Below are 14,737 nucleotides of genomic sequence, written 5' to 3' on the forward strand. Positions count from 1 at the left end.
TGCAATGTTTAGTGATTGTTTTATTAAATGCAGAAATACCTGCTCAACTTTGTACCCATTCTGATTTAAAGTGCAACAATTAAATCTGATAGTTCTTGTACATCCATATTTTTCAAGTGTTGTTTCTTGAATACATGTGGTTCCGATTATGCCTTGCATTTGTAAAATGTAATTTTTAGTACCATTTTGCTTTATTAACTAAAATAAACTGTACAAAAAGCTGTAGAGTTACATTAGCTTTGAACAATGTAGGATACATGTTCTCTGCCAAACGTCAGTGTGCAAACATTGTACATTTTTTAAAGTGACAAAATTAAGCCAACCTTGAAGTCAGAGTTCATTACTACATTACAAAACAGGAGACTAGATATGGCAAAAGAAATTTCCCACTGAAATCAACACCATTTATAATTTTATTTCTAATTCTTAAAAAAATATAAATGAATTTAGAAGAGAATCACAGTATAAGGGCCCTAACATATTAGACCATTACAAGGTACATAAAAATAGAAGACACAGATTTCTTTGAAACTTTAATCCTTTGATTAAGCAGCAAGCATATCACTCTCCAGGCAAACACTGCTTAAAACAAACCCTACCCCCCAAAACAAGACGTGCAAACTGTATGCACATATTCTGCAAAGCACACAATAAAGACATTTTGCTATGTACATACTTATTTAGTACTACAAATGCTAGGAGTTCCCTACTGTGTGCTACAGTGTAGGTAAATTATGAAATACTACCCTACCTATCTCTGACCCTCCCTCCCCCCTTCAAATACAGCACCTTTGCCCAGTTATAGAATATTTAAACAAGATTAAACGGAATTACAATGTACTGAACAGTTTCATAGCAGTTGGTGGTGGCCAACTGTACTGTAACACCCAACATTCTGCATACTGAAGTCTATCAACAAGAGACAAGACAAAAATGAGCTGATGTACAATACACACACCTGGGAGACTCAATGCTTAAAAGTAAAAAAAAAAAAAAAAAAAAAAAAAAAAAAAAAAAAAAAAAAAAAGAAGGAAAAAAAATCCTGAAGATGAATCTTACAACTGCTAACAATTAAACAGTAAAAATGTACCATCTTGGTTTTGTATTGGTTTTAGAGACCTGAGAGCAGCGAGATTTGTGTGCAGCTGGTGAGGGCACACTAAAGACTCATGACTCCCAGAACACAAGTTCTCCATGACTGTTAAATCTTTTGTGCTTGTTTTAAAATTCTGCTTTACTTAGACAGGGGTTCATCTGATGCTCACATAGTGGCTAAGCGCCTACTCTGATGCAAAAGAGAATTTGTAAGAAAGACCTTTTGTACAACACCTCAGCACATCAGTGAAAGCTCTTCAGAAAGAAAAATCTCTCAAGTTTGATCTGAGAATATATTAAAATTAAGAACTGAAACATAAAGGTCAACACTTCAACTGAAATTCAGGTTACAACTATCAAACTTTAATGCTACATTTTAAAATGAAATAGAATCTGATAGTACAAGAACTTCCCTTTGCACATTATAAAAAGACCTTATTTAGCTGCTAAACTAATCATTAGATCACCTAATTTATCTGGAAAAAAAGGTAGGGAGAGCACATCCCATTTGCATAAAAAGTCTCATTTTAGTCAAGGGCAAATCTAGTTAAAAATAAAATGGAGTTAAAAAGACTTTTAGACACCATTTCAGCTATAAGCAAAAAAACTTTTCAAAATAGTATGACAGCCAACATGATTATTATTACATAATCAAGAATGCATTATTTTTCAATAGCTTAATTCAGATCACACAGTTTCAAAGAGTGCTACTCATATTTGGAGCCTGGTTTACTTGGAGGTTAGAGGCATCTGCTTTTACAAAAAAAAAACCCCAAAAAAACCAACAAACAAAAAACCCCATCCCAAAACACTGCTAGGCATCAATCAAGGTTTCAGATGAGAATGCAGTGAAATGAGTTTCTTTCAAACTCCTATAATCTGGAAACAATATTAATATAGATATGCAGGTTTTACTGAGTCAATAAAATAAACAAACACCTTTGTTCTTCCCCCAATACCATCAATTCATGTAATCAACTTTGCCAGAAATATAACAGGAGTCAAGAGACAATCACTTAGAAGTAAGACTGGGTTGGCAGCAGGTAACTACTCCCATGACACTCTACCAGCACCACCAGCCTCTACACTTTCCTCATTAATACTCAAGCAAGGTATCAGTGATCTAACATACACAAACTGCAGTCATTCTCAGAGGAATGGAATTCTACTGTACTTACATTAGAAAAATTAGTGGAATAACACATTAAATTAATAATTCTTGCTAGATGGTTGCTGTCCTGTCATCCCCCTGGGTGGTGGAAGCTGCTGCCACTCTATCCTGCCCAGCCCACAAGACAAAACTGCAGCAAGAAACTGGACTCCTGCTTCCAGTTAAATACTATGAGTAGAACACACATGAAATTTGATAAATTTGGTACAATAGCTCACCAAGTCTTCAGAATACTCTGAAAGATGACTATTTAATAAGCCAGTACCTTTTAAAACAAGCTCAGATGTTCTGGGAAAACATGAAGACCTAAATTTTATAAATGTGTGAAATGCTTCTACTGTTATCTAAACAGGGTCAAACATACTGAACCTAAAACCATTATTTTCTTTCACTAAAAGGTAAAAAAAATAGTTTAAAAAAATCACACACACAAAAAACCCCAACACTACATTTAAGTCTCCTACGATATTATCTATTTCTAGATTTGCCAGACTACTTTCCTGTAATTAGATGCTTGACTATAAAGAACTGTAATAAAATAAATAGAGTAAAAATCAGTTAAACAAAATCTTGGTGTGTTGAACATTTATTCATTTAAGAAGTTAGCTTCCTTCAACAGTTACTCATACAGAGGAGGGCTGCAGTGTAGGCATTGTTCTGCTGTACAAGTCTTCGGCATAAAAATTTTTTTATACAGGTGGTCATTGACGTCGTTCCATTTCTAGTTCTTAGCTTGCTCCTCTGGAAAACTGGTCTGATACCTGTGAAGGAGGCTTGCTCTTTTCTCCCCTTCATTATTTGGAAAAACAAAAAAAGTACATTGATACAATTTTTCAAATGTGGGAGTTAGCATAATTCTGCTTTTATTTCTTCAGTGCAGAGTGGACTGAGATTCTGTCTGAATTCCAATGAGCGAGGGCGGCTGCTGGCCACTGCCCGCGGTCAGCACGGGCCGGGGGTTGAGGCGAGGCGGCATGGAATTAGCTGGGCGGATGAGCGGAGGGGGAGGCTGGTTTAGGGTCGGCCGCGGCTGGATGAAGCGCGCCTGCTGCTGGAGCGGTGGGGGCTGGCGGTGCAGGGCAGGAGCAGCGGGAAGTGCTGGACGAAGTAACGGGGGCGGCTGATTTAGAGTTGCCATGGGAGCGGCAGGTGCTGGAGCAGATGCGTGTGCTGGAGGTGAAGGGCCTAAACACTGAGTGGCCGGAGTGCTTTGTGCCTGCACAAAGGACAAAGACAAGACTGTGTGAACGGCCGTCCCGGCGAGGAGGTGACGCGGTTGGGCTGCCACTGGCCACTACACAGGAAACAGCATTTAAAAAAATAAAACCAAAGAACTGAGAAGTTACTGAAAAGAAATCACCAACCAAAACATTATAGACAGCAGAACTAAAAATATTTACAAAGCAAGTCTTCTAGAACAAGAAGTGTATTTTAACACTAAAACAGTAACGTGATCGTCACTATCAAAGGTGCAGTCCTGCTCCCAGCTGGTTAACGACATTGGCTGAAGTTCTATGCAAGCTCATCATCATTCTTTAGAATGCGGTTTGCCACTCCACACCAGTTAACCTTATATTTTATCACTAAATAAAATGCTGTTCCTCAACCCATGCTTACTTATTTCTGGTACACAAAACACACCTCATCTTCTTCATCAGTGCTCTTTCCTGATGGCACATTAGAAGTATTTTTTGTGTCCTCCCCTAAAGCAGAAGCATCACCATTAGAAGCCAGGGTTCCTTGTTCCGCTTCCCATTCCTGCAATACCTCCTCTAAGTTAAACCGACGCCTGTAGTTTACAAAGAAGTTCTTCACTTGGCCAACAGTCTTGTTGCCAATTACATCTGCAATAGCTTGAAAATCTTTACCATATTTTCGGACACCTGGAAGGCAAAGTAAATAACATAGCTGTGAAGAATCAGTCAGACACAGCTACGTGTGATGTATTTATAGAGAGAACCTATGGGACCTGCAAACCGAGGACTCGCTAATTAGGAGAACTTCTCAATTAGGAGAAGGCCTCCATTTCCATTAAAAACAAAGTAATTTTTAATAGCACAGCTATCAACATACAAATCAAGAACTTTATTAAAAAGTCATTACCCATTCTTCTTAAAAGATCCTGGCTTACTCACCAAGCCTCTCAACCTAAAACCACAGAGATCTGGCCTCTGACATACACAGTGAATCTTTCAGCATGCTCACAGTAAGGGCAGAAGCCCAAGACCAGCTCAAGAGGGGAGGAAGGGTGACTGAGCATGTGTGAATGGCTGTAAACAGAACAGAATGCTGGAAATATCAAGTGACAAACACTGATAGCTCCTACAGGTTCCATCCACACCAGCTGCATACAATGGCTCTTTCCCACAGCCAGTGGGGCAGGAGTGGCAGGGCAGAACAGGGGGCACAGTTCTGTAATCACAATATACTGCTCATTCCTGCACTTGTGACATGCTCTACTCAGGCTACACAGAGCCACTGCCAAGCGTTCACCTCACAAAGCCTGCTTGAGGCTTTCATTCACCATTCAAGCTGGGTAGAAAAATCTGAGGGTTTGGGACAACCACCTCGGAGACTGTAAATATATTTAAGCTACTAGTGTCTGTTCATAAGATGGCCCAGCATAAGCCTCCAGGATTAAATCCCCTACTGATAAACAGCAAGACAGGTGATCTTTGCCTTGTTCTTTTCATTAATTTTTGTACTGACAGCAGTAGTCACTTTTGTTTATGAGCACTTTGAAAGAAAATCCCAATATATATTTTAAATACTTTTTAAAACTACATTTGCATATAACATAAAAAACTAGAGTGCAACACTCCATAGTTTTTAACTTAAAATTTGAATTATAACAAAAATTATATTTCTTATATTTAGAGTATGTGTCTAGTTCTTCCCATCTCCTGCTTAAGAAAAAAAATCCTCAATTTCTCCCACCTCCTAGAACAGCTTTTAGCTGCACAAATTTTTAATTACAAGTGTCAGAAAGTTTGGAGACTTGAAGAAATAAACCAATTTTGTTCCAGAGCGAGTAAACAAGATTTTTTTTGCTGTCAGTTATGCATGAGCAGATTACAATTTGACTTCTCCTGTGAAGCTCCTGATAGTTAAACTCATTCGGAACATATTACAGTTCTTAGAGGACAGGCACTCTTTCTCATTACAGGAAAAGAAATTTATGCCTGATTTCATGCCTCACTTCAGAAAATGAGGCAAAGTGTTCAGAAAGTGAGAGCTGTTTCAAATCTGAAAGCTATGTGTTCCTTTCAACTTAATTGTGAAGAGTGTGACCTTCAGTTTGTTCTGCTCCTTTCTACTTTCCTTGTTATTAGGCACTTCTGATGTGGTAATGTACACTGTGCACCTTAAAAGAAAAGTTCACCTCCAGGATAGTAACAAATTCTGTAGCTGAAGTTGATGTTTCAGCTGTCAAGAGCGCAGCTACATTATTTAGTATCTTTTTCTGGGGAGTACAAAAGAATACAACCTGATTGCAGGAACCTTGGAAAGATTTCAGAGCCACGTGGGAGGACATGGACCCAGGCAAAGCAAAGACAGGGATTTGGCTCTGTGCATTATCAGGTGTACAAGATATCAGCTATACTCCTTAAAAGCTGTGTGTGCCCACAGATCACTGCCTCCAGTATTTTAGTATTCTTTGTCCGCTCTACCATTACCACCCTTACTGATTTATAATGAACATGAAACATCCACTGCAATATATCTAACATCCTGTAAAATTAATCAAGTGAACAAGGTGCCCAGCAGAACAAAACACATTTCTGTAAGAAAACTAATAGACTTCTAGTGATTTCAGCCTTTTCTGTTACTATGCCGGCTACACTTCTTTCCTCCCTTAATCTGCAAAACAACTGAGCCTGCTGGTTATCGTCTACTCAAGTTGTCATAAAACAAAGTCTTAAAGCCTATTTCCAAGCAATCAGCTTGAAAACATGCGCTCTCATCTTCACTAAGAAACCAACTCTTAAAATCTAAATAAAATTTCCTTAGTTTATCTACACGCAGCTCTACTCATTTTGGATTCTTTTCAATGTTATTACTACTGCTCTACCACAATGACGTGTTAAAAGCCTTTCAAGCCACGTAAGAAATAGAGAAAATTCACTGTGTGCTCATAAAACTTTATTGTATAAGGTGATGGCATATCTCTAAGAGTTGTTGCCAAGTCACCATCCCTGTCAAACTGGTGGAAATTTCTTATGCATCCTTATTCAAATTCACCCCCAAATTATTTCACATCTTCAATCCATTACTCAATCATTTTATTAGGCTGATGAAAGTGAAGCTCAAAAAGGATGACTGCACAGCTTCACTTCCAATGTATGAATGGTTTTCTCCCAGCTCATTTGAAAGCAGCCCAGCTCACAGGAATCCTTCAAGCTCTTCAGAACTTCATCCAGCTGCAAAGGTACATTGGAACACGTGCATGCTCTTCATTACAGCATTTCATCTTGAACATCTCTCTTGGAGAAACTCATAAATCCAAGTTTGATGCTGTTTACACTGCTTCATGTTGTACAACACAAACACAATATTAATCAGGGTGCAAAGCAATATGATACAGCACCACAATGAGGCAGAAATAGTTAGTGAGAGCTGCAGTTCCACTGTGATGGCATTACAGTGCTCCTGGCAACTATCTTATGTAGAGTTAGATCCTGACTGTCCCAACTGTTTTTCCCTGCAATGCCATGAAAATCATGCACTGCTTTTCAATGCAAATTTTGTTGTCTTGAACAAGTGTTAAAACATTGGTGCAATTGCAGTTCTATGGCCAAGATCTTAGTCTGAAAATATGATTGTGCTTATACATTTCTGTACATAAAAGTTTATAATTTGAGAACACTAACTGATGAACTAACCCATTACATTCAACAACTGTTCAAAGCTGAAATGTTAACTGATAAATTATACTGCAAATATATTGGCTCAGAGATCGTAAATCTGAGTCCACAACCCTATTGCAGGCACCCACACGGCTTTTAAGATTACACACAGCTCTATTTTAAGATAGGTTTTCTCATTACTTCTTGCTTAGTTACTAGCAATACCTTGAGATTAGCCTACAGATAACGAGTTTTTTCATGATTACAAAAAACAGTACCAAAATTATATTACTGCAAATTATATTTACAATTTCCATTGTTAGAATTATTGTCCAAATTCAAGTGAACAAATCATCTAAGTGCCACCTACCTGCTTAATGCTTATGATTTCTGTAAAATTATTAAAAGCATATGCCAAAATATACCAATACATTTAATCAACTAAATCTGTTTTAAAGTGTACAAACTGAATGTCCCCATGTTCAAATCAACTTTCAAGTCCAAGCCTAATGCATGTTATGGAAGCTTTTAGAGAGACTGTAAGCAACTGTGGTTGCCTTCTAAAAACAAAGCCAGGGAAAAAACACAGCATAGCTGCCTCTTGTCTAGAGTCTACTACTGTCCTCAAGCAATTGCTTTGAAGCAAGAAATCAGGGTCTTTAGTCTGAGGGATGGGAGGTTAATACTTACAGCACTCTCATTCCAGGAGAGAGAGCAAGCAGTAAGGGAGGGATAATTAGAACACTATGTTCTTGTCATTAAGATTCTCTCCCATCTCCATTTCATATAGTGACAAGGGAAAGGGTCCACAGAGGAAGCAATACATGTAAGAAGCACATGCCAATAAAAATAGATTTCTTCCAGAAAGCCAGATTTCTCACCCCACCTTAAGGCTGACTACCTTTATAAAACACAGAACCATGCCTAGGAACCAGAACACTGCATCTCCTCACCAAGGAGTCACCACCAACCCTCACCCTCTTTTACTCAGGCTCCACTTTATTTGTCTCATTGGTCACAAAGTGCCACAGCTTAACAAAAACTGACTGTATTCTTATCACTCTCCAAACTGTTGCTTAGAGAGAACTCCAATAACTGAACTATGAAAAGGCAAAATGGTTTGAATCCTTTCATTCTAAGGCAGGCACAATGACCCTGGATTTTCCCCATTTTTCCAGCAAGCCTTTTACTTACTAGTCTATCACACTAGAGACATCTCCTTCAGTTGCAACTGAGAACAAAATACTGAAGTATTTAGCAATAGTGAGAGAATAACTTAGGACAGAGGACAGTTTGGAGATGCAAATCCAAGCCTGAAGCATGTAAATTGAAAGGCATGATTTAAGACACACTATGTCTTTCTGCATTTCCATTCACAATTCAAAATAACCTCACTTTAGGTTCAGTCATCTGACTAATAAATAAGTACCAGGTATGGCATACCTGACAACTTCACACTGATATCCTGATCCACTGAATATTTTATACCAAAACTCACACTCTCATTTTCAAGGTGAAGAACATAGAGGAATAAAGCAGATAGATATAACTGAGCTATTATCTTTATAAAAGATGATCCATGTAAGTGAGTCAATATATGCCTTCAAGACAGCATCTCCAGGTATTTCCCTTGCATGTTCCGTGATTTGGCAGTGCATGCTAATACAAGAGTCACTTTTCCTTCACATAAATGAAATAAATGCAAATTAGCTGTATGAATAGCGTACCAGAAAATGCTGGGATTTTAGCCCAGTAAGACTTTTAGTCAAGCATCCATATCCAGCTTTAGACTCTTAAAAGGCCTAATTGGTAGATACCTGCCCATTATTCCTTCATGAACAGAGAGAAGCAACAGTAAAGCAGATTTACTTCTGCTTTTTCCTACCTTAGGATACTGGAGATGTCTTAAATGCTTCAAATTTTATTACTTCAACTATTGCTTTAGTCTTTCACATTAGAGAAATCAATGTAAAGTGATTTAGAAGATGATTGAAGGGACTTTCTGGTACTAATACAGTTGTTAAATCCTGCTTAGCTTTTCTCTTTGAAATTAAACATGGGTAACAGACTAGTGTCGTGTTGCTTGAATAAATGCCCTAACTAGTCTCAATAGTTTTGATGTTTTCCAGGTGACCAGATAAAAGTTTAGCTTTGTATTAGAGTGAAGTACAAATATAAGCCTAATCACCTCTTCAAATCCTTTGCAAGATTTCAACTTGCTGCTACTATTAACATACCTTGTACTGCAAGAAGCTGCTCTTCTGTGGTCCAACGGGCATTGATTTTCTGATTAGACTATTAAAATTAGAAAAATGGCACAAAGATCATTAAATTGTTTCAACAGCTGCAAAATATCTGAGCATCAATGTGTTTTACTTGCACTATAGTTTGCAAAATAGGTAAAAACCTCTTGCTTGTAAGCCATAAATTTATAGTTTAAGATTATTTTCATGCAGAGGAAATAGTGTTTACAGATTTGAGCTTAAAACTATGCCAGCAGTTTTTCCTCTGTTTTATTGTGATTCTTAGTATCAGGTATATAATAACTTATGCACAAGCTAATGATCTTTATGCAGACAGAATTTGAATTTATAGTAACATTTATCTAAGCTATTTGGAATTGGTGTTTAGAGTATTTTGCATTCAGGTTATGTTTCATATACAAGCCTTTAAAACAAGCAAAACTAGAACTTCTGTAGTAATAGATCATTCATTTTAGATGCCAAAATGTATATATGGTCATGTTTTCACACAGAACACCATTATTACTGGCAATCTACATTACCTAATTTTAATCCAAAAAAACCCCCATGTATCAGGGCTCAATTTCATCTCCCTGTTATTGTGAACTGACATGACATTTCATTTTTTTCTGCTTCTTTTTTCAACCAGTTGCCATAAAAAGAGCCTACCACGATTTCTTGTAAAGAAGCCAGACTCCCCCTGGCATGTAATTTAATGGATCCTGTTTAAGCTGCTGCTGAAGTGCAAACACTAGGCTGTAGCAAAACACATTTCTGCAGCTTCCCACTAATGTAAGTGCAAGGCCAGAAGTTTCAGTATTTATTCTGATTTACCTCAGGAGGTTTGAATTCTTCAATCCCGCCTTCCATTTTCTGTTTAAGTGCACTGTTTACTTGCTTAGCATTTTGAACCTTGGTCAAAAACAACAAAGTTAATCAGCTCCACAAAGAAAGTTGGTCACTTTACACATTTATCTTCACTAGGATTGCCACAAGTGTACCTCCTAAGTTAAAAAGAGAAATATTATGGTTTAAGGCTTCACTACTTTTAACTGTTTAAAAAAAAATTTTAAAACCAAAAAAAAACCACATCAGTTTACTATGGAGAAAAAAATTAAGCCAGTCTTTCAAAAGAACAGTTTGTTTGCAAGACTATAAAAAGCTGTTCATAACAAGTAATTTTGATAAGGATGCATAGGTTCTTGAAGAATACTCAAGACACAAAACTTCATTCTTAGACATGTGAGATGTACTGCAAAAATTAACTCGTTAACTTCTTCCTTCTAAAAAAAAAATTCTTGAGATGTTTCCAGTTGGTTTCTTCTGAGAGATGCTTTTTGTTGATCTGAGATAATTCTAATTTAATTAGGGGGGATTCTTGAGATTATTTTAAATATTTCTTAGTTTATAAAAAGGACAGACTTTCCAAGTTGTACATATACACATCTATGAACCACTTAAACCTGACATTGATGCACATAAGAATATAGGTAAGAAATTAGTTTTGCATACTATGGTGCACAGCTATTACAAGGGTTCTTAAGTATGGACACAAAAGCAGACAACTCAGTGGGAGATTCCAAAGGCTTCATCTCTGAGATCACTGCAAGAAAAGGAAAAAAAAAAAAAAGAGAAACACAACCTCAAGGCTGAAACTCACCTACACTTAGGCTAAAGAGTGAAACCCACCTACGCTATTTAGCCCCAGAGTCCTGCTGTGACAGAAAGAAGCTTATTTCTCCTGAAAAAGAACATAAGGGAGCAAAAACCCCATGAAAAAACCCTTTATTCACTCCCATGATTTTGCACACATGATAGCTCTATAAGGAGGCAAAAATTCCAGAAGATAAGCCTTGACTCTCTAGCCCCATTGCTCCTAGAAAGCAAGCATACACATAACTACTGTACCCTTAGAACCTGAATAATTACACATTTCAACATTAAATGCCAAAATTTAATTTCCTCATGCAAAGGATGCAGGCAATTTTCCTCTTAAAGGTGAAGACTAAAAAGCTTTTCTAAATTTAATTAGAAGTAGAAAACTTATCAATTCAAACAGAGAAATAACTAGGTCCATGATTTCCACACACATCTCATACTTTCATAATATGTGGGAAAGGACATCCAAAAAACAGCTACAATTTAAAAGCATAACAAATGTAACTTCCTCTGCTCCATTGGTCTCATTTTTGCTTTTCAAACAAATACTTCTAACAAAGTAAAAAAAAAAAAAAGTCAAATCAAAGGTGACTTTTGATTTTTCCTGTCTCCAAATCTGTAGCAATGTTTTAATACCCTTTTTTAAAAATAAGTACAAATTAATCTTGCTTAATTTTATCCAAAAGAGCAGATGAACGTAAAAAAAAAATGAAGAGCAGCTACTATCCAGCATTTGTGGTGATAACTGTGGAACAAAACGAGGAAGACTCACATTAAAGAAGTTTCAGAATCTTCACAGATAATCTTCAAAACCATTACAATCAGAACAATCTGAGATGAAAAAAAAAAAAAAAAAACCAAGACCAATAACCCATGGTACCTGTCGCTTTAATGAGATTAGTTCCATATCCAGCTGTCTAAGAATTGTGTTGGCTGCATTGGGACTACAGGAAACAGCTATCACATCTTCCTGGGTCAGGTACATGCCTTTTGGTGGACGGCATTTGGAACGCTGGGAATGGTGGCGATGCTGCAAGCTCTGATACTCTCTTCTACCCAGACCTATTTTGCTGGTCTGAACAGGCTGCTCATTATTGCCCTTTAATTTACAAGAAATAAATAATTAAAGAATAACAGTATCTTGTATACAAATTTACTAAAAAGAATGAAGTATCAGATAGCATTGTAATGTCATATTTATGACAAATAAAACTTAAGTTAACATCCTCCTTTGCATGTAGTATCCAACTATGTCTTGCAGATGAGTTGATGGAGCATACCAGTCATCTGCTGGATAAGCCTGCATTACTCTAAAAAAGATCAGTTTTCAAAACTTTTTTTTAATATGGCCACAAATACAGTAAATGTTGGGGAAATCCCAGTCTGAAATACTGTGACAGAGGGCAAACACTATGGACCTCTTACATATACAGAAGGTAAATAATATACATGTATGTATCTTGTTTTTAGAACAAATAATCAGTGATTTTACACATTTATTTCTGATCAGATATGAAGAATTCTGGCAAATACTAAAGGAGAAGAATGAGAAAATCAACTAGGCCAGGCAAGAATGCAAAATTATGTTTCTCACTGCTGTAAGCACTCTCCAGAAAGAGACAGTACTGTATGGTTTGGGGGATGGGGAGGAGCTGATTTGAGATTTGGAAGAGAGAGTATGGACATACCCCTGCAGTCATTATAAAACTCTATGTAATTTAGAAAGCATGGGCCTAAGTTATTTGCTTCTTTGGAAAGGAAAGGAATGGCAAAGAGGAAATTAGGGTTTTGTTTTGGTATGTTTGGGCACCTAAACATTCTCTGCATGTATGTGACTCCCTCAGAGCAACTGAGTAGTTTCCCTATAGTCCAGGAGCAGAGACACAAAAATTACTTTCTCTGCAATGATATTCTAATTCAAAGGAATGCTTAGTACCAGAACAGAAAGAATTCAGGCTTTTCCCTACTTCAAGCAGCTCCCTACTGTTCCTCCCTGCTGGCATCCATGCATGTTAAGAGGAGGTGGTCATTTGATCACAGTGACTGCAAAACCAAGTGCAGCAGCCATTATTATCATCATTATCATTATTTTTATTTTCTGTAGTAGTAGTGCAGAACAGCAAACAGAGTCTTGTTTTACTACACTCGACCTTGTGCCACATTCTCTTCCCCAGCTAATATAACATCTTAATCCAGCCCACAGACTTCACAGAGGCCACCTTAAAAGCACTTAAGATATGTGTTCTTCCTTGGAAAACTGATGTAGAGCCTTACATCTTTGACATGTAAAAAATTCAAAGTTGAGTTTACTTCTGCCCTGTTCATACTTATTTGGGTTTTGGTTCTGCATTGCTCTTTCAGTATGAAATTGCAGTTCCTGTGTGTTCAATCTGGATTTAAAGTGAAAATATTCTCTCATAATTTTGTCTTGCCAAAATAGAGAGCGTAGGTTATATTTGTTTTATCTGGTAACAAAGTTTCCATTGCTCTGTGTGCTAAAGCAGCCTACTCAGTTTATATTCTGCTTAGGAAGTGAAAGTACACAAATCCTAACAGAACTATTATATCACAAAATTATCCTGTGCAGATCCAAATAGCTCATCAGAAACTACAAACCTATTTGTCCTTTTCCTAGAAGTCTAGCAACACACTACTTACATTCTGGACAGCATGTCATGATTCAAACTACAAACAAGTAAATTTAGCAAAATAGCCCTTTTTTAGACATGGCTAAGGCAGCAACACCAATCATTTGATTGCAGGGACATTGTTAGGACAGTGAAAAGTAAAAAGGTACATTATCAGACCATGTGACATTACAAGTGCTATAAAACATCCCCATGTTTAAAAAGTAATCTCAAACTCTTTCACTGAAAGTGATAATTGTCCTTTTTTTCCACCCAAGGCCAGTAGATAAAGTGATACATTGAAGGTCACTGCAAAGCTCAGAACAGAAGCTAAACTTATCAGTCTCTTACTCATTATTTTCATGAAAAGTGCAAAGTTTTATTCGTAATCCTAGATACCATTTCATGGGAGTGCTGAAGTTTTGCATAACCTCTCCTCTCACTCTTGGGAAGCATTAACTGCCTGATTTAGAAAGATCACAAAGGCTTAAAGTTGATCAAAGAAAAAATTAAACACTTAAATGTCGTTTTTCTAGTCTTGTTCATAGCCAGCTTGATGTTTGTAACAAGAACTCAAAAAAGCCCTAAAACCTGCACATACCCTGAACACAGCAGTCACCTGTAAAGCTAGCAGTAAGTGCTCATTAGGACAAAAATGTTTTTCCTCTGCATTTATTAGTAGGAAGCATCTGAGTAAAGCCACATATTAGTTGAAATGCATCACCTCATTGTGGCTTTTAACAAACAACAAATGTTGTTCTTTGGAAAATGTAATTTAATTTTAAAATTCAAAGAAAACATTTTGATTCAAATAATTCACACCCAGTAAAACTGTAAACATGCTAACAAGACTGAAGGAGTGCAAATACAACCTGTTTTACTAGGTTGTGAGAGGATACAGCTCTTACAAAACTTGAAGATCTCTTAGGGCACAGTGGAGCTAACAAGAGATGCATTTACAGCCAGAAAATGGCAAAACTATATGATACAATTTTGTTTCAATTAGAAGGCATCAAGATCTTGACTACTTAAAGACCCTGAGAGCTCAGCAGGCTGAAACCTAAACCTCTGTACTACAACTCACTCTTCACAGTA

At 37.0% G+C, this 14,737-nt stretch overlaps 1 protein-coding gene across 7 annotated transcripts in view; it reads right to left on the bottom strand.

The window, feature by feature from the left end:
- Nucleotides 1–14,737, bottom strand: part of RCOR3 (REST corepressor 3) — a 27,093-nt gene continuing 12,356 nt past the window's right edge. For 5 of the 7 annotated variants that reach the window (XM_068185770.1, XM_068185769.1, XM_068185771.1 and 2 more), the window contains 5 exons: nucleotides 11,896–12,114; nucleotides 10,191–10,268; nucleotides 9,351–9,408; nucleotides 3,908–4,149; nucleotides 1–3,482 (listed from right to left, as the gene is read on the bottom strand). In XM_068185770.1, the coding sequence (XP_068041871.1) occupies nucleotides 3,138–3,482; nucleotides 3,908–4,149; nucleotides 9,351–9,408; nucleotides 10,191–10,268; nucleotides 11,896–12,114 (942 nt within the window). In that variant the 3' untranslated portion in view covers nucleotides 1–3,137. The remainder of the gene's footprint in view (nucleotides 3,483–3,907; nucleotides 4,150–9,350; nucleotides 9,409–10,190; nucleotides 10,269–11,895; nucleotides 12,115–14,737) is intronic. The other 2 variants (XM_068185774.1, XM_068185775.1) reach the window with 1 other exon arrangement.

This window comes from Anomalospiza imberbis, chromosome 3 (assembly GCF_031753505.1).
Source record: "Anomalospiza imberbis isolate Cuckoo-Finch-1a 21T00152 chromosome 3, ASM3175350v1, whole genome shotgun sequence".
Lineage (NCBI taxonomy): Eukaryota > Metazoa > Chordata > Aves > Passeriformes > Viduidae > Anomalospiza > Anomalospiza imberbis.